This window comes from Nylanderia fulva, unplaced genomic scaffold (assembly GCF_048542155.1).
Source record: "Nylanderia fulva isolate GAGA-0341 unplaced genomic scaffold, ASM4854215v1 Scaffold9, whole genome shotgun sequence".
Taxonomy (NCBI): Eukaryota; Metazoa; Arthropoda; class Insecta; order Hymenoptera; family Formicidae; genus Nylanderia; species Nylanderia fulva.
The window spans coordinates 3,899,718-3,924,857 of NW_028191026.1; the positions used below are offsets into that span (position 1 = coordinate 3,899,718).

General features: G+C 33.8%; 1 protein-coding gene across 7 annotated transcripts in view; it reads right to left on the reverse strand.

Annotated features, from left to right (window-relative positions):
- Positions 1-25,140, reverse strand: part of LOC114929917 (neural-cadherin) — a 219,585-nt gene that overhangs the window by 13,367 nt on the left and 181,078 nt on the right. For all 7 annotated transcript variants that reach the window (XM_085489615.1, XM_085489612.1, XM_085489613.1 and 4 more), the window contains 4 exons: positions 4,894-5,037; positions 2,523-2,638; positions 1,429-1,593; positions 1,181-1,318 (listed from right to left, as the gene is read on the reverse strand). In XM_085489615.1, the coding sequence (XP_085345741.1) occupies positions 1,181-1,318; positions 1,429-1,593; positions 2,523-2,638; positions 4,894-5,037 (563 nt within the window). The remainder of the gene's footprint in view (positions 1-1,180; positions 1,319-1,428; positions 1,594-2,522; positions 2,639-4,893; positions 5,038-25,140) is intronic.

Consider the following 25,140-nt stretch of genomic DNA (forward strand, 5'->3'; position numbering starts at 1 on the left):
GAGGATCGTTTGGAGAAGCCAGTCAAACGTAGGATTCTCTAGGCGAGGATGTCATATATTGACCCAGTCTTTACCCGAAACTCAATATCATCTCGCGGAGCCGATATTTGAATTATTATTCCATCGCGATATTGCAATAGTGCACACACGTGCACAAATATATGCATTCTGTAGTTAAGGAAGAATTAATTTCTGCGTCAACAGCTGTCGGATTACGTCAGGTGTTTAAATATCGATTTAAAATTAATCTTTGACTTATGAAGAGAGATAATTGAATCATCTTTTTATTTTTTTTTTTAATTTTAAATCAACCCTTCGTTAAAGTAAAATCCATCTCACATTACTTAAATCATGATGACGTTATCTACTGAACATTTTTTAAATTAATTCGATAAAGCTGTTTAATTCTGTTACGTCAGTTTTTATTTTATAATTATTAGTAAAAGGAACACCGGTGTCATTTTTGTTTAATTCGATTACAAGTATTAATTAAACACAAAGCTAAAATTTTATTGTTGTATAAATATAAATAATAACATTAGTGAGAGAAAATTTTCTTTTTTCATTTCAAATAAAATCTTCGTTAAACAGTAAAACATATCTCAGAATTTAATTCTGTTACGCTAATTTATTTTGTATTGATATAAGAAACATTGTTTTTTAAATTCGATTACCGGTATTGATTATTTATTGGAGAATGTAATAATGCGCAAAAATGCATTAATAAATATGTATTTATATTAATAAAATTATATCTTGCTGAAATTATTGCTCTATAATATACGTTGATAATTTTGTGCAATTGTCATATATTGCAAGAATTTTTTTAGCAATAATATTCATTACGAGAAAAAAATAATATTGATAGAACTTGGAAACAAACCTTCAGAACAAAGATCGCGATGTTACGCTAATTTATTTTGTATTGATATAAGGAACACTGATGATAATTTTTTTTAAATTCGATTACCGGTATTGATTATTTATTGGAGAATGTAATAATGCACAAAAATGCATCAATAAATATGTATTTATATTAATAAAATTATATCTTGCTGAAATTATTGCTCTATAATATACGTTGATAATTTTGTGCAATTGTCATATATTGCAAGAATTTTTTTTAGCAATAATATTCATTACGAGAAAAAAATAATATTGATAGAACTCGGAAACAAACCTTCAGAACAAAGATCTCTCCGGTCGTACGGTTGATATCGAACTTGCTGTTAGCAGGATTATCGGGATCGATACCTTGCCCGGTTAGGAAGTAGACAATGTTCTGCGGTCTGTCCTTATCCCCGTCAGTCGCAGTTACCTGAGGATCAAATATTAATTGCAAATTTACCGTAAATGCGTCGTGGTCAGCGGTAAATGTTCATTCAGACTACACAAGTTCAATGTTACATAAGGAGAGAGAACAATTACCCCGAGCACGCGTTTCGGCAGAGTCCTGTCGTCCTCCTCCGTAATTTGTGTTCTGTAATTTGGTCGCTCGAAGACAGGCGGGTTGTCGTTTACGTCCTTCACGTGAATTACAACCGTCGTGTAATTCTCCTTCAAGTTATCCGAGGCAGTAAGCCGAAGCTCGTACTGCAAAAAGCACGCGCGAATTTTATCGTGAAGAATGTACCATTCTTTCGAATTCTTCTACGTCTATTAAATATCTTCTATGTGTATAAAAAAATTTCAAAAAAATAATTAATTAAACTGCAATTTTATTTTTATTACATTAAATGAGATTATTTCATTCTTATACTGTATCAAAGACCTATTTTAATATTGCATATATAAGTAATGTGAAAAAAATAATAAAAAATAATTATAATTAATCTTCAAAAGAGACGATTTTTTGAAAATGTATAAAAAAGAAAGCTTTATTATTAAATTTATTACTTTAAATGGCTTCTGAACGTAAAAAAGACTGACACTAACAATAAAATCTAAAGTGAATTAAATTATCTCCTTTTTTATACTGTCCAAAAAAAATTAATTATATAATTATAATTAAAGATCATTTTTGAAAAATGCAGAAAAAAGATTTATTGTTAAGCTTCTATTCTTCTATAAAGGGTGATACCTTAAATAATTTCTGAACAAAAATAAAGATACTTAACTCCTCTCTTATATTGCTCTCAAATAATGAAACTATAATAAATTATCCTTAAAGATCATTCTTAAAAAACGCAAAAAAAAAAGATTTATCGTTAGATCTATTCTTCTGTAAGGAGTCACATTAAATAATATCTGAACATAAATAAAGGCACTAAGGAAGCTATAAAGTGGAGTAAAGTATCTGCTGCTTTTATTGTCCAAATAATTAAAAAAAAAATATATATATATATATATAATTAATGATTAAAAAATGCAGAAAAAAAAGACTTGTTATTAGGTTCATTCTTCTGTAAGGGGTGTCACTTTAAATAATTGCTGAACGTAAACAAAGACGCCAAGCTATAAAGGAGCTAGGGAGTAAAAGTGTCCAGTCGGCACGCTCGAATGACATTAATGGGGATACCAACCCTCTTCCTCGTCTCATAGTCCAACGCACCCGCGACGTAAATGGCGCCGGTCATGTTTTTCACGGCGAATGCACCGCCTATGTTCCCGCTCGTGATCTCGTATCGAATACGCGAGGCTGGAATAGAGAAAGGAGGGTGCGCTTTTAATAAAAGCAAGTCTCGCGCGCGACTTTTCCTCTCGCTCTCGCTCTTTTTTTCTTTCCAACATTCGCTCGCAATCGAATGAATTTCAAGATAAAAGTTCTCTCTGCGAGGGAGTTTTATCGCGTAACAAAGTTCGGAGATACAGGCGGTGTCGCCTTCGATCGTTTCACCCCATCTCCTCAATTTTATTCTCGATCTGACTCACCGATAATTCGAATTCGTTTTATAAATACGAATTTGCAATAAAATGTTGACAAAAATAATATTCATTAAAATCGATCTTGTATATTACTTTTCGTATCGTGTAATATGTTCAAATTTGATTTTAATGAAATTTAGTTTTCAACATCCGCCGTCATTATTCCCTCGATGCGTAATTTAAGGTGTGTATACAGCGTTATTTGCGTGATTTTTAATTGGAACAATAAATATGGAAGAAAATAATGACATGCACACGTACACACACGTAGGAGAGAACGCGATGCATTTATTTATACGGGATTTTAATTGCATAGAGCCTGCATCACCCGTCACGTACCATCACGTTAATGTGTTTACGCAATGTTGGGCTACGTTTAAAAAGGATACAGTCTGAATAAAATATGTGAATATTTCTTGTATGCTTATTATACATTGAGGAATACAGATATTAATTTCGTTAACATTATTAATATTTATTGAATCACGAACGAAATGTTTTTCGGCTATAAAACTGTGCAAATTTGTGTATATATTTCACCACACTCAAAAAGATAAAATATCGAAATAAATTAAATGCACCAGGGGAAACTTTGTTTAATTTACATACAGAGCATATTGCAAATACAATCCTCACAAATCGCGTTTTATTATCGAGCTGAAGTGTCTCGACCGAAATGAGAATCAAAATTTTCATGATACAAATGTAATTGTAAATTTTAGACTATACGTTGAAGAACAAATGGAATAATTCGAATTTTCAGAAATGATACTCCTTCTGTATGAAATATCATAGCTGAAAATGATATAATTTCATAAAAACATTATACTTGCATCACATTAAACTTCTCATCTTGCAAGAAACAAAGATCATAATTCGAAGCTCATATATATTTTTAGAATTAATATACACTCCTCAAAAAATTAAAGGATAAAAAAATTGTCCAAAAATGGGCAAATTTTAAATAACTAATTTTGTTTCGGAAAATGATAATTTAAATTTTAAAAAAGAATTTTCAAGCTTGAAATCTCATCTTTCGAAAAGTCATAGCTTTTTTCATTTCGTCCAATTCTGATATTTTTTACATACAGAAAACGACGAACGACAACATAACGAAATGGAAAATTTTCTCTCACTTTTATAGACATATCGCATACACAAGATAAAAAAATTTTTTGACGTTTGCACGTTAAAGCCTGAAATTTTCCCTGCAAAATCTTTTTTTAAATTTAAATTTCGATCTTTCCTCATCAAGTTATCTCAAATTGAATTTTTTTTAACTCGTACTTTTTACAAATAGATGAAAATAACGAAAAAATTCGAGTTTTCTTCTTTCTGTTTAAACTTTGAAAAAAAGTTACGTAAGGTGACTACAAAAATTTTATCGACTGAAATTTTTGTGCCTCCTAATACCCCAAACTTGGCTGTGGTTTTTTGCCAAGTAGAGATTTCAAGCTTTAAAACCCTTTTTTAAAATTTAAATTATCATTTTCCGAAACAAAGTTTAACAGCTATTTAAAATTTGCCTATTTTTTCGACAATTTTTCTTATCCTTTAATTATTTTGAGAAGCGTATATTATTTAAAATATCTTCGAACACATATATTTCAGCGATCTGTCTAAATAACATAATTATATAAAATAATATTTATGTATTACTAGTTTATATATTATATAAATTATTATCATTTAATAGATTATAAAATGTAAAAAAATATATTATATATAAATATATAAATATAAATATATAAATATTATATAATTTTTTACATTTTATAATATAATAAATTTATAATCATAATTAATTATAAATTTATTATATTATAAAATGTAAAAAAATATATAATCTATTAAATTATAATTTATAATTAATTGTGCATATTTATTTAGACAGGTCGTTGAAAAAATATATCGACAGAAATTCACATAATTACATATCTACGTGGATTATAAATTTTATTATAACTTTGACTGTATATTAAGCAAATGAAAGCGATATTAATGCGGCAATATCAATCAAGTACTTACACTCGTCGTGATCTTTGGCGGTGACGGTGAGTACCGTGTGCTGAATGTCTTCATTTTCATCTACCTCTGCCTCGTAGAGGCCCTTGTCGAAGTACGGGGGATTGTCGTTCTTGTCAGCTATCCCAATTCGGATGAATTTCGTTACTGTAACAAAGAAATTTCAACCATGCTAAATAAATTATATCGTGGTTATTTCAAAAAATTAATTTTGCAAAATTATTATCACCTGTTTAAAAGTCTAAAAATCTCCGATTCGAGAGATGAAAAAATCGCGAGAACTTTTTCAACCTTGATTTTAGTTAGTCTCAAGAGTTTATTCCTGCTTAAAATTTAAATGGTTTTAATGATTCATAAATAAAGAATAAAAGTATATTTGCATCTAACTAGAGAGTCTTTCAATAAATCAAAAAGCAAACTAGATACTAGAATCAAGATATATTTCAAGTCTACCTCCTTTTGAGGGAATGATATACTTTACATATCAAATACAATAAACAACTGGAAGCATCTACTTTGCACACTATTGAGTGCAAATGCAAAATTCATACGGCGAATTAGTTATATTTTTGAATTCCGGATAGAACCTCGGTAATATCCATCGTTTCTCACAAGAAACTTGTGAAAGTTTCTGCAGAAGAGCGCGCAGACAATTATATATTAAAATCTCGACTGAATAGTGACGAATCTCTTATACCGCGTAATAAAACTCATTAATATACGCGAGAAAGTTTTTCCGTAATTTTGTAAAAAGTCGGAGAATGATTTTAAATAAAAATCATTCGTAATTGCTTACATTTCGTGCAATTAATTAAATTTTTTTTTTTATATACTAAATAGATGATGCTTATAATATTGAATATTGTGTAAAGTAAAAAATGACCGATCAATGAATGAATGTATCGTCGAAGGTATAATCAAATAAATAAAAATAAAAATAAAATTAAAAGAAGGACATTATATTATAAATGACGTAAAAGGGAGATAATATCTCCTCGTGAAGTTTTTCGAAACTCGCCATCCTGACTTCATTCTACGCATTATATATCGGTCTTAATGTACTTTGCGCTAAAGTATGGAAGTTGAGCGATAAAGAATCCCGGGGACCGTTAATCATTTTTTCGCCCCGCTACAGAAATTTAAGATGGGCAATTACCGGTCGCCGATGGCAAGAAGGTTAAGTAGTTTCAGATAACGGCACTTCATTCCAGAAGTAGACATTTATTGATGGAACTAGGTTGTGGCCGTTAGGAGAAAAATGTATAATTGCGGACGCTTTTTCTCTAGATTGGTACATTAAGCTCTCAACCGCATTTTATAGTGGTAAGAAGAGAGTCGGCAAACATCATTAATTCTGCTTAATGCATATAACGAGGATTTGTCATTTTATATCAACGCGATACGATACACGAAGTACATTACGAGGAGATTTAAACGAAACGTACGATTAATTACGCATCGCTCTGGCTTATTAAAAGTTCAGACAGAGACCCGTATATCGCTGTCATTTAATGAGCCGAGTTGAATTTACTTTAATTAATCGCCGAATTAAATCAATGGAATAGTCGCGTTTTATATGTATATTCGTCGTATATTGTGTTGAAGGGAAAAAGGGAGAGAGAGAGGATGAAAGCTATTTAAAAGAGGCGCAAATCGAGCGTCTATTTATTTAGTAAAATTACTCGAATCCGAATGTATGAGTTCGAATCGATGTGAGAGAATTCGGTCACAGCTTCGGTTTCTATAATGTAAAAATAAATAATTTCGTACGATTTTTTTGTTGAATCTTTTTCTATTTATTTAACCGATAAATGTATTTTAAATTTAGAATTTAGTTATGTATATAAGTAGATATTTTGAAAGTTCAAGATTTTAAGTTCAACAATAAAATTAAATTAAGAAATATTACTTTGACAGATGAGTGTATTAAATTAAAAATTCAATTATAGTATATAAGCAAATATTTTGAAAATAGTGTACCAGCAACTAATAATAATTTTTCAACCAAATTAAATATTTCATAAGTTTAATAATTTTATTACAAAATTAAAACATTTCTTTCGCAGATAAATGTATTTTAAATTTAGAATTTAGTTATGTATATAAGTAGATATTTTGAAAATTCAAGATTTTATATTAAGAAATATTACTTTGACAGATGAGTGTATTAAATTTAAAATTTAATTATGGCATATAAGCAAATATTTTGAAAATAGTGTACCAGTAACTAATAATAATTTTTCAACCAAATTAAATATTTCATAAGTTTAATAGTTTTACTATTCAATTAAATTTATTCCGATAGATATGCATTCGAGAAGCACGTTAAGCAGAAAATCTATTATATTAAAATGTATTCCCGTAAAAGTCCATTCGCATGACGTCTGTGATATTGCAAACCGCGGCCAATTTGCTCCAAGTATATCCTGCCAAGAATTCTCTCTCTCTCTCTCTTCATCTTATTGCTCGAGATCGTTTCCTTTCCTCGACAAATACTCAGTTGATTAACTTAATCCGGACGCGAGTCTCTCTCTCTCTCTTTTACTACTTCACAAAGTGCAATAGTTGAGAAATAGAGGGAGGAGCACATGTGAATCTCTTAAATGCAATTGTGTTGTTTAATTTACTGAAAACCAATTATGTATATTTAAAAAATGTTTAACTATGATTATTTTCTTAATAGGATACGAAAATATTTTACAAGCAAATATGATTTTTTACAAACAGCGAATAACACAAATTCATTAACTCAGCGAAAATTAATACTCCCAGAAGCATATAAACTCTTTGTAATTATGTAATTATGTTATTTAATTTTTTAATGATACAATAAACGCGCCCGGAAAATAAATCGATTGACAGCTCCGATGTACATTGCCGAGTGTTTTTCTCTCTCTCTCTTGTTTCGTTTACCGAATAAATATACTTCACTCCATTCGAACATGACGATTTCAAATATATAGGGAGCAGTCGGGGGAAACTGTTGTAAATTACATGAATATGTAATACGATTCAAATATTATCGCGAAACGTGACTGGAGCTCGCATTAATCTAATTTTCCCTATGTAAATAAACTCGCAGAAAGCAATACGTATGGTATCTATCTCGCGCGCGCATCATCAATATGCACAATTACGCGGCTACATAGACCGATCTGACGCGAGAGAAAATTTGTTATCGCACCGAATGCCGTTAAATTCCGGGCGCGCGTTATTAATCCATCGATCGTTATTAAAGCATCGTCGGGGCGAGAAATTTATTTTCGCGTCGGCCGTAACTGACATGACGTAACAACTCGCGCATCCAATTTTTATACTCGAGATAAGAGGTTCGGTACATTATAAAATCCCTCTCAAGATATTCTTGAGTGTTTGCAAAAATTAAAATAAATAAAAATAAGAATGAAGAAAAAATTATGAGTTTTTTTTATATAAAAAAAATATATAAATTAATGGAATTATAATATAGTAATTTCAATATCAAAAATTTAAAAAATTAATCTAATAATAAAAAATTGAATTCTAAATGGAATTCGAGAATTTGATAAAGGATCGAATCCACATTCAAAAGGGGGATGTTTTTTCTCGATTTTGTAAAGATTTAATTGAAATTAAGAAATTTAATAATATAACTAGAAGAGATATAATAATAAATATAAAAAAGATAAAAACGTCCGTCAAAATTAAGATTATATTTCTTTGATAATAAACAGTTTTTTTTTTCGAACCGTTCATCTGACGTCATATAATCATATTTTTGCAGTAAAACGTATATATAATTATATAATGTTGCAATTTATAATAGTGCAGTGCAGTGTTGGTCTCTACATGGTTTTAATTTATTAGGAGAATGGATGAAGTTAATCAGTGGCTCGAAAAACGAGACTTAGCGACTTAAGCGACTCACGAGTAAATAACGTGTAACGACATAATTTAATTTAATCGTTCAGCAGTCAGGTCTCGTACGGTTTATACATATATACTATGCTTTCTTTACGGTCTTATTTTTTGCCTGTATGCGCTGTAAAATAATGTAATTTTTTATTAATGTAAAAATAAATCCCATCGCGTCTACATTTTGATAAGTTAAGAATATTTATTTTTAATCTTTAGAGGACTCTCTTCTCAAGGTAATCCTCTTTTAGAGAATAAAGTATTGTAAGTATAAGTGAAAAATTCTCGAAAAGAGACTACAAATTTTTTTCAGCCAGGAAAATAAACCCGCGGTTTATTTTCGCCAAGATAATGGATTTAGAAAAACGTCGTGATTGATTTGCTTCCAACATAATCGGGAGGTAAAGTTTTACATACGTGACGCATATATCTCGTCACAAGTGCATGATGAGATGAGATGATGATACATGAAATTTACGTAATGATAATTCATCATTGCGCTTATCGTAAATGTGCTCCGGGTTGTACATCATTGTTAACGGAGGAACGTCAGAGAGAGTTTTCCTTTTAATAGATTGCATCGGCTTTTGGGTAACACGATGTGTTTGCATTTTACGCGAATCGCATTACCATAATCGAGACAGATCGTGCGGAATCTTTCGGAAAAGTTACGGGATTTTATCCTTGGGAGAGAGAAACGTTGATGGTACACAATCCCCGGAATTAACGAACGTACACGTATAGTAACTGTCCTCGTTCTCCTTCTCTCTCTTGAACTTTCGACTTTTATTCCTATACATCTTTATTTCGCGCAAACTTTCCTTGGGATTTTCAACTTTTAATTAACACGCGCCAAATACTAAATTTAATGCTTTCTTCGAAATTCTTCGCGAGGAAAGATTCGCTCCTTTTTTGCGTAGCGGAAAAGTAATTGAATGATAATACATTTAATAACTTCAAGACTATATATAATTATCTCAATTCTCTTTATAACAAACTTGAATTAGACATATGATCGAGAATGATTTAATTGCAGGTAAGGAACGTTTTCAGTTATATAGAAATAATCTGTTCAATGTTTCAAATATATAGTAATGACACACGTAAATATATACATAGATATACGTTTAGTGAATTATCAGCAAACAGTTTAACGCGGCTAATGGACATTCCAATTAATTATTGATTTATTCGCGTGTATTAATGGAACTTGATGCAATAATACGATATATATATTATATAACCCATTCAATCGCTGAACAATGATTCGAGATGCTGGGCGGCGATTAATCCAATTTATTTATTTGGAATTTCTTTATAAACGAGACTCGCCCAACTTCTCTCGCTAATGTCGCAAAATCGAGAGAAAGAGAGACCCGCCTCCGAGTCGTAAAACAGCCAAAGTTCGGCGCGTTCTAACGAGAGGATTAAGCACCCCCGTTCGCGGGTAAAAAGCCAACGCGAACGATCGAAGGGACAATCGAAGGGCGATTTTCTCGAGCTCGGTGCATTTTGCGGCGCATCAAGATCTCTCTCTCTCTCTCGCGCGCGCGAGAGAAGCTGCGCCCAATGACGGTCCACGAAACGGCGTTACTGGGCCACGGGGTAAGAAATCGATGAAGCCCCCCACCCCCGTCTCTCTCACCCTTCGTTTCCTACCCCCTTCATCCCACAACCCTTTGCCACCGAAGCGTAGCCCCGACGACGCCGAGACGAACATTCGCTTCTTAGCCGCACCCTGCAACACTCGATTGGCTCCTATAAATACGAGCACCCTCGAGGCTTTTCACCACTCTCGATCTCGAGGCGACGCAGGGTTGGTGGGTCGGTTAACACCGAGACGGCTCCCCCGAGACGTTGCGTTCGTCTCCGGTCCAGGAGTTGTACACTAGTGAATTAAGACCTCCTTTTGCACTCGGTGTCACTTAGTATATCGCGACTGCTGCGGGTGAAATTCCGCTTCGATTAATTTGCAGAAATTTTGTTAACCTCTCATCACCTTAATATCCCCCGATGCATCTGAGATATGTATATCGCGTGGCAGATGTTGTATCTCGAAGCGTTTCTAGCTTCCGCATTTGCTTATTGATATTTATTAAATAAAGAGTCATATTTTCGAAATAATTGTATACCACTTAGAGGAATTCAAAATCGTTTTATATCACTTAAAATATTTGAATACCCCGTGATCGTATTGATTTTTTTTTCTACTAGTCTTAATGTGATTATTGCGAAATCTTTGAAGGCGTAATTATTTATTCAATGAATAAAATAAAATTACATATGTGTGATCAATCGACTGATCAAGTATGTCGCGACTGCTGCGGAGAAATTCCGCTTCGATTAATTTGCAGAAATTTTGTTAACCTCTCATCACCCTAATGCATCTCAGATATGTATATTGCGTGGCAGATGTTGTATCTCGAAGCGTTTCTAGCTTCCGCATTTGCTTATTGATATTTATTAAATAAAGAGTCATATATTCGAAATAATTGTATACCACTTAGAGGAATTCAAAATCGTTTTATATCACTTAAAATATTTGAATGCCCCGTAATCAACTTGGTTTTTTTAGTCTTAATGTGATTGTTGCGAAATCTTTGAAGGCGTAATTATTTATTCAATGAATAAAATAAAATTACATATGTGTGATCAATCGACTGATCAAGTATATCGCGACTGCTGCGGAGAAATACCGCTTCGATTAATTTCCAGTAATTTTGTTAACCTCTCATCACCCTAATATCCCCGGATGCATCTGAGATATGTATATCGCGTGGCAGATGTTGTATCTCGAAGCGTTTCTAGCTTCCGCATTTGCTTATTGATATTTATTGAATAAGGAGTCATATATGTATCATATCCTGTTTATATTCGAAATAATTGTATACCACTTAGGGGAATTCAAGATCATATTATATCACTTAAAATATTCGAATGCCCCGTAATCATCTTGGTTTTTTTTATAGTCTTAATATGATTGTTGCGAAATCTTTGAAGGAAGCAATGATTTATTCAATGAAAAAAATTATATATATGTGATCAATCAATTATATCTATCTTTTGATAATTATTCATTCAGAAAAAATACGATTATATTTATCAAAGGATCTATAAAGAGTTACACCCATAAAGATTTTTTGTGGTTGATCTAGAACCTTGATACTTTTCACGGTTTCGAAGAGACTCATGATGCATTTTTTATCCGCTCGCCTCTTGATTGCTTTATAGCCCATAATGCACTTTGTACCTTGTCAGTGTAATAAAGCGAATGCATTGACGGTTTTACGCTGAGATAGAGAAGGGAACGGTTTACCGCCTCTAGTAAAGTTTTATTACTGCTCAACTTTTTGTTTTGTTATCCTGAACAACATAAACCGAATATGATGAATGACTAGTTGAAGAGTAAACCGTTGAACGAGACACTTCATTCTTTTTTTACATAAAAATATTATTTTTCCATTTTAACTATATTAATAAGTTTCTCTCCAATGTAAATTTTATGTAAAAAGGTATTATTCAAAATTCAGAAGACTAATAATATCGTTATTGAAATATATTTTAAATAAAAAAGTTATTAAATATTCAAAATGATGAATTATATATTAATTATTAAATATTAAAAATTGTGAAAATTAATAAATAATTAAATATTTGAAGTAAAATGAAAAATCTCCCTTTCTCTCTTCCTCTGCGTATTATTTTTTATAAATATATATACATTAGAATAAAGATTGTGTAAAAGAAAGATGTGATAAAGATAGAGGTCAAGCATACGATATTCAAATTTTCAAGCGATTTAATTTCATGCAAGTTAATCTTCCAGAAGAAGGTAAGACTTTTACCTCTTGATGCTGCTGCATCCTCTGATTCTGTTTAATTGAAATCGCTATTGGATTATCGAAACTCTAAGAGGAACGGTCGCAACATCGATTAACGTAAATCCTAATTAATTCAATTCTCGGTTTCTTCAACTACAATCGACGGGACGATTAAATATTTTTTAGATGCGATTTTCACGAGGGAAAAATTTTTTTGCTCGAATCCCTTTTCGAGCATGATCGCGTTTCAACGATCTACAAAATGCGGGCGTAGGAATGGGATTGGAAACCGGCCAATTAATCGATTAACGCAAATTACAGAATACGTATCGTCGAGAGATACCGCCGCGGAATTTCGCCGCAAATTTATAGCGATAGCACGCGCGATGCAAATTCATTATCCGGATGATCAACTCCTGCGTTGCGGGAAGTTTATATCATCGCGGAATGGAGAAAAAAAAATCGGCTCGAAACTTCGTTGCACTCGTTAATGTAATTGGGATACGTCGCCGTCTCGTCGCTGACGTAACCACATTATGGCTAATTCGCGTAATAGCGAATGTTCTGTCAACGCGGTTTTTCGTCGGTACACCTTTATTATACGTTTATTATGCGCTAATAAGGATGCGGACATAAAGAGAGTCAATCTAAAAATGAGATAATCGATTAATCGAAGCCGCCATTTAATTACTGCCAGAGCAACTCTGCGTTATCTCAAGAGAGAATCATTTGTTAAAATCGCAGTAAAAATGGAATTCTTTAAAATTTGTTATTCTTGTAAATAAAAATAAATTTTTTAAATCAAATAAAATACATTTTTTCTAATTGTTCAAATAGTTAAAACCAGCCGTGTGAATAACATTGACGTGTAATCGCGTGTAAAGCATTTTATTAATAATTATTGAAATCCACAATTTGCAGGAAATAATAAAATCTCATTGAAAGATTATCGCGATGCAAGTGTACTTGCAACTATATAGTTATTAGCAATCATATAATTTTCTGTAATTAAATCACGTTGCTTTCCGATCATTTTATTTACCGCACTCGCGTTTATCCGCGTTATTACGCATTTATTTGCCAAAATCTATCTCGTGGGAGATTATCACATTAAAATATATCCTCTTTCCCTAAAACCGACTTTTGCAGTTAAAATTTCTAAATTATTCGCGATATTAGTGATATCGACATAATTAACAGCATCGTTACTAACTTTCATAATCGAGAATCCAGGGAACAATTCCAGCTACCGTCCTACAACCACCGTGAGCTTATTAATATCTCGATCCCCCTGCTAGCATCCTATGTTATAAAGCCAACGATTAATTAGTCTTCCGACGTTACGTGCGCAACACACGCTTAGTTATTAATCCCGCACGAGCGGAGATGCAGCGAGATGAGCGATCGATTCTGACAAAATATCGAAGGGGAATGTATGACTTCATGAGACTCCGACGGATTGTAACGAGACAGAGATTGATTCACCGGGATTCACCGCAACGTCATTCGACATCTCTCTTTCGTCATGGCTTGGTGAAAAATCGACCTATCGGGATGCGAGGTAATCCGCCGCAGCACTTCAGCCATCTTGCTCTCGTTTCCTGCCTTCCGTGAGGATTTGGCGGATTGAAAGGCGGAGACTTGGAAATTCTGTTCTTTGCGCAACAAAAAAAAAAAGAAAAAGAAAAAGAACCACGAACGAGTTCGCAACGGAACTTCCGCCGTCGCGAATGACATCATATAATCCCGTCGCGACCGTATACTGCGAACTTTTTCGCACATTTTTAACTAAGTACAAGTCTGTGTGTATCTTCCTCGTTTTAATTCTGTTTCGAAAGTATATGTGTCTCACATCGTTCTGTATATATATATATGTACATTAATGTTTTTCAATTTGACGGAGATATGTATCTTTGATATTTCGCGATGAATAAATCGCAGGCTGTTTTCATTCTTCTAAAAAGAGAGATTATTCAGCTGGATAAATTTGTACAGAAATATTGTCACAATGTAAAGACGAGCGGTGGTAAATTTGCGCTCAGTTTACCGATCTTATCTGATCTTTCTCTTTCTGAAATAAAACTGCGAAAAAGAACGAGGTGTGAAAACGCTCGAGAAACTGACTTAAAAATATCTTTTTCCTCTCACGTCTTACAGTTAACGCTTTTTCGCAGTTTTCTGTTATACGTCTCGGGTGAAACTGCGTGAAATAAAGAGACATAGTGCACACGGAAATGTTCTTGAGAAAAAATGAGAAATTCCGTTCACACACGAAAAAACCGTGTCCAAGTTAATTATTGAGTTAATTCATAAATAAGTTCCGTTTCTTTAAAATTATTTGCAATAACTTCAAATCTGTCGTATATTCTCCATTTTTAAATACAACCAATTTTCATTTAGATGATAATTTGTTAGTTCCTTTCTCGAAGAATGTTGAAGATTTTTACAAATTTTCATCGATTTCAGCATTATGAATTTTTTTTTCATTTAATAAAGTTTTGGAGTGACTTTAAACGGATGGAAATCTGATGGAGTAAAATTCAGAGAGTAAGGAGGGTGAGATAGAACTGGTTACGAAAGTTCCAGAATTTTCTCCTGGATTATTTCAGCCGTATGTAGTCGGGCAACAAAAAAAAAAAATTTTTGCGATTGACAAAAGCCGGTCGTTCTTTTTTTCTGCATTTTCTTTGCACACTCGCCTGCGTCCGCCGCGATTGCTTCGTTTCGTTAAAAAAAAATTCAGTAATTATCTCGAGCAAAACTGTGTCATGAATCAACCCCAAATTCTCCCGTCTTTCGCGACATGATGCGGAATAAATCTCGAACATGGGAGCAACACCGATATATCGGCGCGAAAAAATGGTGTCGCGCGAGTATAGAATCCACGTGGTATCGAATCCACGCGTGATATCGGATCCATGCTTCACGGCGAGATTCTACAAAAGAGGACGAGGGAGAAAGAGAGAAATCGGATGCTCTCGTGGAGAGAGAATGCCGACACAATGTCGCCCATAATTCGCCCTATACCAGTCCCACCAGCAGCTGTCCGCCCGCGCGACTTGAACAAAACGCGCGGATCTGTTCCGTATTTCACTTGTCAGTCTACGCGAGAGAGACTGTATCGCTGCGCCATTACTCGTCGCCGTTTTGCTCCTTGGGATATAAATCGCGGGGAACGATGTGCGTATACACCGGCTGTCTCGACATCGGTCGTATCTCCTTGCGGCCGTAAATTTTTCTCAGGATTAATCTTCCGGCGGGATACCGAGTATATCCCGGATCACACACGGGGCTAACCTGGGCTTCGCCACAGCCCGTGTGATACTACACTTGCCTCGACTCTTTGATTAATCCCGATCGATCTGTTCGCATCAACGTTGTGTGTGTCCACCAACGTGTCGCAGAGATACATGCAAATAGCGACCGCGTCAGAGATACGCCCTGCCAAGATTATTTGACAGAATTAATTATGGGAAATTGCTAATTCGGAATTCATTGGAATTAGATTAGCTCTCGAATTTTCGGATTTTCAATGAGGAGTTTAGATATGGGAAGGATTAGTGAGAGATAGTAGGCGGGGCAAAATTATTTTTTAATTTTGACGTTTCTTATTTTGACGTTTAGGAAGAATCGAAACAATTTTGTTGCCTGATGTCTATTCCCGCTTTTTAGTAGCCCTTCATATCTAAATGTGTGTATTCATTTTTATATCTCATACAGACTCAGAACGTGTCTGTTACACTAAGTACTCTTTTAAGAAGAAAAAAATTACGATAAAAAAGAGTTAAACGGTCTCACGTGCCGCAAAGTTATCGCGTAACCACGTGCAGACGCGTATATAATGGACGGATCGTAAAAAAGCCCTGAGAAATTGACGGAGAACGCGAGAGAGCTCGTCCTTCGGACGAGACAAACTTTTTTAAACGCGACAGACGTGGAATTTCAAACGAGTCCCGCGACGACGAGAAAGAGATTTACAGCCATCGACTCCGAAATTTCCCTCGCAAGTTCGTTCTCGCCGAAAATATTCGATATTTTTCCCCGTTTTACGTACAGTCGGTTCGGAGAAGATGCGGCGAGTGGAAATTTATCCATCGACTTTGCTAACTCATGGGAGTTCGGGGAGGAAAAGGATGGACAGAGAGGGTGTTAGCGAGGGCCATATATCTCTCTGGACCGGGCGACGTCAAACGCTCGGCCGGGACGATATATTTTGCTTATCGGGAAATGTTAAATCCGCGCGCGCACGCGACGAGGATTATTTCAGCGGTAAAGTCACTCGACGTAGTGAAACGCCCCGAATATCGCGGTCGAAAATGTCGTCCACGAGAATCCCTCCGCGGATTATTATTATCATTTTTTTCCCTCTCTCGTTATTTAGCGGGACTCCGGCTCGCCAGAGTTTCACCATCAGCTTAGAGGATAGTATACGTTGCATCGTTGCAAATCTCCGGTTAAGCGAAGAGATTTTTCCTCTCGCGTCAACCATTCGCCGAGATTGCATTTTCGGTTCTACCGGGTGTATAATGCAGAGAGACGGAGAATTAGTTGAAGCTGGTAGAGAGAGAGTTTACTTTATCTTCGCGCTGCAAGTAGTTGCTATCAGTGAAGCAAGACGCTAAGTAGTTACTGCGTAGAGGAAGTAAAACAAACTTCAATAAAGTATCTTACTCCGTGGATGAAGTATATAGCTTGGGAAAAATCAATCTTTATATTTCAACATTTTTAGATTATTTTTTAATTCGCTAAAATTTTATTCCGCGTATATATGAAGTAATAGCGTGAGAAAGCAAATATTTTCACAGTTTCTAAAATTTTACATATTTGCGAAAACGAGCGCAGATAATTTCAATTACTATAGCAATTTATATTACGACAGAAATTCTTCCAAGATTATTTTATACCTGTTCTTTCTCCGAGATATATATTTATGCTCGTGAAATTAAACAAACGATAATACACTCATAAATATAATAAAACTGTTCGAGTTTTTCGACAATTATTATACACTTATATTTATTACATGTTTTACAAGAGATCGATATAAATTTCTATTATTTTATATAAATGTTGTATCAACTATACAATATTATTTTATCATATTGTTCAATTTCGTTCAAATAAATTGTTACTTTCGAAAATAAAAATGTATAGTGCAGCGTTATATAAATGTTGAAATTTAAAAAAATGTCCTAAAAAGTGCGTTTTAACAAGAGAATTATATATCTCCTTTCTAGTTTCTCTATCTCCCATTACGTACAAAACATTTCAAGATATCACGAAAACTTTCCTTCGAAAAGGCTTTCAGTCTCTTGAGTCTGTCAACTTAAAATCGATCTTTCTTTCGGCGAAAGTTTCTTGACTATCTTTTGTGTTACTCGACATACAAAATAATAGAAGCATTACATTGTAAAGTGCGCATCATCGTTCTTTGGCCACGTGTTTATCGGAGGATACTCCACGTGCTCGTATATATTCGAGCAACTTTCTCGGGTCTTGTTTGCGTAGAGATTTATCGACACTGCTAGAAAAGAACTTCTTTGTGGGTTAAAGTAGAATAATGTTGCCAAACGAGACTATGTAGCGCGGTGACGTTGATCCACGATCGGAAGCGTGCAAAATCGGGAAAATGTTCCGTCCCACACAAAGAAATGTTTGTATCGAGTTGAAAATTTGCGCAAGTGGCGAAGAAAGGCAAACAAACTAAGTTTTCCCTACGACTATCATTAATTCTTATCTAACGTGGCCATATTTCACGTCAATACCGTATTCGATATACGCGTCAGATTGACAAGTCTGCGTTAAAATTGACAAAATACTCTTACAGAAATATATATAATTGAAAAAATACATGAAATAATTTTACAAGAAATGGCTGTATTTAAAATATAAAAGTAATAAAAAAAATAATACATTAGATAATTCTGATTAATAAATATGTAGACAAATACTTACAGAAATATATAATTAAAAAAATACATGAAATAATTTTACAAGAAATGGCTGTATTTAAAATATAAAAGTAATAAAAAAAATAATACATTAGATAATTCTGATTAATAAATATGTAGACAAATACTTACAGAAATATATAATTAAAAAAATACATGAAATAATTTTACAAGAAATGGCTGTATTTAAAATATAAAAGTAATAAAAAAATAATACATTAGATAATTCTGGTTAATAAATATGTAGTAGACACCATAATTCAAAATGTCTATTATAATAAGTTTAAATTCTTAATTTTTTTGTACCTGTAAATATAATAATATTCAAATTTTCAAGAGGAAAGTCTTTAGACGACTTCTTATTGTTCGTAATTTTTGTTATAAAAATTAAATCCTCTCAAATATGAAGTTACTCGATTTCGGAAGGACATTTTAACAATCAGATTAACATTTTGACGGAAAATTGAAAGAGAACCGAAAGAGTTGAAGAGTACTTGAAGAGTTTTATCACAAAATTCATCATTGATAGTTGATATGGCAGCAGTTTACTGCTGATGCTATCTGTTCTGTCAATATTGATATTTACATTTCAATATCGGACTTTCGCGCGGCCATTTGCAATCGAAAATATTTCCCTTCAAAATATATCTCAGTTTAAGTATTTTTCGTGCAACGGCGACAATTGAAACGTGAAGGAGTATCTTCGGGTCCCCGACAGTGGAAAATATAAAATATTCAAATACGAGAGAAGAACAAGTCAAGAAATAGCGCAGGGAGAATTTTCTAGATGGGATATTGCATCGTCCAACTGAGTGCACAATAGAGAAAGAAATTCGCGCGTCGAGCACAAGAAAGATTAAGAATAAAACGGCTACGCTTTTTCCGAGTGGCGACAATATTATCCTGGAAGGAAAAGTGCCGTAATCTCCGGCGTTTCCATACAATTTTTTTTATGTGTCCGCGCGCGCGATCTTCTTTCGTTTCGATATAAAATGAAAAGAAATGGAAAAAAAAAAGAGAATAGAGCCTTGCGTGTGCTCTCCGGAAACGCTTTCTGAAGAGGGTCCGATTCACCGGAAGCTTTATATTCGACGTAAAAATTTCAACGATCCACTCGACATCGAATTTATACCATATGAACGCGAATTTCCGGACCGAAGAGACTCGACGTTTCCATCAAAATCATAAGAAAGGGTAATCAGATTTATTCATGAGTGGTAATCAGAGTAAACCTAAACTCGGGGAAAAATCGTATACTACGATGTAAAGAAATTTTTATAGAACCGCGAAGCACGTTTCTAACGCACATTTTTCAATCCTATAAAATTACCCGCGCACTGACTTTGATAAAAATTGAATGTGTCTGCAGACACGTCACGCGTGAGATTTGATATGCAATCTTACGTTTTCAATCAAAAATCTAACAAAGACCTTCTTTTGATTTTTTAAATAATTATTTAATAATTATATATTACTTTAAAAATTATTAAATTCGTTCATTTTTATGTCCTTTTATAAAATCACACAATATCAATTTTTTATCACAATTTTTTATTTACATATCTATATATTAATTTTTGTATTGTACAAGTCTAGAGCAGTAACGAAAATAAATATTGTTATTAATTTTATAAAAAAAAAAAAAAAAACAATATTAACAATTATAAAATAAAAATCAATTTTTAAATCTTTATTTCTCAATATTTTCCCCTGCTATTGTGCGCTCAGTTTCTCTCTCTCTCCGGGGTTTAATTGAACAAATACAACCGAGAGATATTTTCACCGCGAGACGAGTAATTCGGGCGTAATACGAAGACAAGAGTCGGAGTATGAAGATCATACGGTGCACTACTTGGGGCGCTTTATTATCGTCGCGTTGTTTAATCGCGCAGGCTGCCACGATGTGTGCAAGCATGTAATATACTTCATGTTTCTCATGACATTTTCCCGGGATAATTATATGGAGGGATAATCACTTTTCGCGAAATTACAATCGCGCGCGCGCGCGCAAGCGCTCCCGACAGTTTACATAATATAACGAAGCGGATATAATCATGCGCCCGCGATGGATCCTTAGGATCCCATTCATCGACCGTGATAAATGGCAGAATTTTATCCACCATCATCTCCCGCCTTTAACGAACGTTCGTCGCGGTGATTACGTGGCTCTTGAGAAGCGGATTATTTCTAGACTGATGCGAAAGCGTGCCTGCAAGATTTTAATTAAATTGAAGCCGGAGGCAACATAATCCTTTGAATACCTGAAGTTTCTTATATTTGTCAAAAATAAAATTCTCTGTTATGACTTGATAAAAATTCCAGAAAATATAGAGCAGAATTTCAAAATAAGACGACGGAATGTTATGCATTGCTCGTCTTCGTTCAAAGAATTTTTTATACTTTGTTTTCAATTACGAGATTGCAATTTTCTTAATGCCTATAGGTATATAAATATGTCCATAGAATTAATTGGATAAAATTATGATGTTGACATTCATAATGTTGTATTAACATTTTTCGCAAAATTATGAATAATTTGTGTAACGAAATATTATTTCATCATTATAAAAGTCACTCGGAGCGTAAAAAAGCCGAGATGAATGTATATTATTGTACAATTATATGTTGGTTTCATTTTTGCGCGGGAAGCTTTTTGCCGTTTCCGTTTTGACAATTTAGCCGACACAGCTTGTGCAAGCGAGCTATTATATATTATAAATTCCTCTTTATGCAAATACGGGACCGCGTGAACAATGCTATACTAATTTGCGGACTGTTCGTTGGAACTTACTTGTTGGCAACTGGCTACCTATTATTCGTTGTTTTCCCAGGCACATACGTGTAAGCGAGTATCATTGGACCATCCCAAGCTTCCCAAGTACATACATAGTGTAAAACCCTATATAGAATATCTCTTTGACAAATGCAGACGTGTAATTCATTATATCAAAATTATATTACGCGCAATCAGCGAAAAACAACCATGTGTAATTGTTCCCGATATAAATTTAATGTACAAATATTTTTATCTGCTTTTATTAAGCATTTCAAATACATTACTGCGATCGATTGTTTTTTTTTTATTTTGATAATTAAAGTCTCAAAATAAAATATGTCGTTGAAATAAATCAAACTGGAAATTAAGATGCTGTTTTCGACGTGATTCTTAAAGATTAATAGATAAAATCGTTTCTGTTTGATAATGAATAACCATCAGGCTGACAAAAAATTCAATCATAATAATAAGTAATTGTTCCCGATATAAATTTAATGTACAAATATTTTTATCTGCTTTTATTAAGCATTTCAAATACATTACTGCGATCGATTGTTTTTTTTTTTATTTTGATAATTAAAGTCTCAAAATAAAATATGTCGTTGAAATAAATCAAACTGGAAATTAAGATGCTGTTTTCGATTCTTAAAGATTAATAGATAAAATCGTTTCTGTTTGATAATGAATAACCATCAGGCTGACAAAAAATTCAATCATAATAATAAGTAATTGTTCCCGATATAAATTTAATGTACAAATATTTTTATCTGCTTTTATTAAGCATTTCAAATACATTACTGCGATCGATTGTTTTTTTTTTATTTTGATAATTAAAGTCTCAAAATAAAATATGTCGTTGAAATAAATCAAACTGGAAATTAAGATGCTGTTTTCGATTCTTAAAGATTAATAGATAAAATCGTTTCTGTTTGATAATGAATAACCATCAGGCTGACAAAAAATTCAATCATAATAATAAGTAATTGTTCCCGATATAAATTTAATGTACAAATATTTTTATCTGCTTTTATTAAGCATTTCAAATACATTACTGCGATCGATTGTTTTTTTTTTATTTTGATAATTAAAGTCTCAAAATAAAATATGTCGTTGAAATAAATCAAACTGGAAATTAAGATGCTGTTTTCGATTCTTAAAGATTAATAGATAAAATTGTTTCTGTTTGATAAAATGAATAACCATCAAACTGGCAAAAAATTTCTAACAAAATATCTTAATCGTAATAATAAGTGTCGAAAAGAAGTTGCGGCAAATTTCGAGAAAAATCGTGTGTACCGTCTGCTCTGCGAATTCTACGATAGTCCAGGTCGCGGATGCGCGCTATAAATCAGGCTTTAAACCCGGGACAAGGTGGCTCCGGCCTCTTCCCCACCGTTGTCGTTGATAATGAAAATCCTCCAGCGGATGTTCGCGGATTCTTCCCACAATTCCGGGGGTAAAGCGCGCGCTTGAAAGGCTGCCAAAATAATTTTGGGGGAGTTCGAGGCGAAGGCAACATGTGTGCAATTTCTCCCCGAGGCGGTTCACCGAGTTTCGCTGGTTTCCTTTTCCCGAGATCAGTCGAATTCGCGATGTGGTAGATTAGATCAGCCCCTTTGCGAGATTAAAAATTCTCGTTTCTCTCGCGCGGAATAATTCGAATGTTCGCGATAAAGGTTCTCCTTCCCGCGTCGAGCCATAAATAATCTCTTTCGATACACTGCGCTAAATCCGTGCACAGGTGCACCATACAGTATTGATTTATACACAACGATGCCCTTAGATGGTACACGATGAAAAATTAGTCGCGATTCGTTATTGGGTGTATTCCGGTTTGCCTCAAGTTGGTTTAATTCATTGATTTGAAGGGAAAGAAGAGAAAACAGTTGACATTTTAGAGATTCGAGAAGATTTTTTTCGCTTTATGTGTCGCTTGATCAAATTTTATTGTTAGATATTCTATGCGCTACTATTATTCATACATTGTCACCGCGAGTATATATATCAATTTTGATGAATTCCTGCTTCCATTTTTGTTACAGAGGATACTGTACATCAAAGTTCAAAATTTTTGATGAAACACAAGTTTTAAAAAATATATTTTATTGTTAAGAAAATTATATCAATTTTTTAAGAAATCATGAATTTGTAATAATAAATAATTTGAATACTTTCTTTTACTTTTATCAAAACTTTTTCCATGGAAAAAGAAAATATCTGAAAATATCGATATAAAAATTACATTTGTAACACACGAGTAAGTCAAGATGTATCATCAATCTTTTTCAACATATCGTATTTTGTAGCTAGATCAATTTGTGTTCAAATGTTAATTATACGTAACTTTATACAAGACGGAGCAAAATGTTAATGCAAAGATAACTCCATCGTTGTCTACGACAGCTTGACATCTAAACTTTTCGTAACAAAATATTAATATTAATATGATATTTGCATTAACAAGATGATATTATAGTAACACACGCGAGTATGGATATATTGATGAAGCATTCTATTTTCGACGGAATTATAATTTCATGGAATGGAGCATTTATTAATCGCGATTGATGCGATGTAATTTGTAATAATGACTATGCATGATATGGTAACATAATTACATGATTATATGTACATTATTTTACAGCGGTTATTGTCAGCACTATCGCGACTTTATTGAAGTCCTACATATAATGATTGTCATTTCATTATTAACATATATTTTATTAATTTTAATAATTTTAATATCATTCAATTCTTGAGATTTTTATTTCATGTAAAAATTAAATTATCTTCGATAAAAAGCAATATTCTTACACAAGCGACTCTCGTTATTCCTCCGACAAAATTTCCTAAAAATCCTATAAATATCATAGGGCTAAAGAATCGCTCGTTCTATACCACCTAGGATTCATTAAAATCATTCGCGGCTCGTAATTTGAGGGTTGCGGTTATGGGGACGCAAAGTGCATCGGGAGAAGTTCCGGAAAACTTCTTCCGGCGACGTCGTCTGTCGCTGCGGTTAGAAAGACGACGGCGAACTTCCCGTAGGAATGCGGCCGGTTGGTAGGTGTGCAAAATTCCAGCTGCGTCAGGGCAAGAACCGCTGATGAAGTCGTACTATCGTCCTCGTTAAACGGCTCTCTCTCTCTCTCTTGGCTCGGCCTCTTGCGGAAAGCAAGACGGATGCGGAAAGCCGCCTATTTCACACGAGGAGGAAATTCTCGACATATCCCTGAGAAAGAGAGAGAGAGAGAAAGCATGACGGGAATAAGAATATAAACTACGAGCTCTCTCTCTCTCTCTCGAGGCTGGTTGGCAGACAGGTCGGCCGCATTTTCGTTCGAGAAGATACAAACGCTCGCGGAATGCGCGCCAGGAATTCGTGTTGTATTTGACTGGCTCGGGTGAAGAGTTACTTTCGGAAGCAATTTTAGGTTTCGCGATCCCGCATCGTGCCGAGAGAGTATCTTTCATTCGGACGGATGGATGGATCCGCATCCCTCGATCAAACACGATTGCCAAAACTTTGAATGACTTATCGTATACGGCAAACAGCAATATATCGTACCACTCTGTAGCACGAGGTAGAGTATATATCTGTCCTATGAGCGTTGGAGAAGGGAATTTTGCCTCTCTGAATACAATTCTTAAAATTCTTTCATATGCTGCCAACATTCCGCGGAGAACAAAAATATTTATGAAAATGCTGAATGAAAGTATAATTCAGCTCTTTCATTATAATATTCTCTGTATGTTTCTGTAATTCTGCCAGAATCTTACTCTGAATAGAGAATAATAAGCGCGCTTA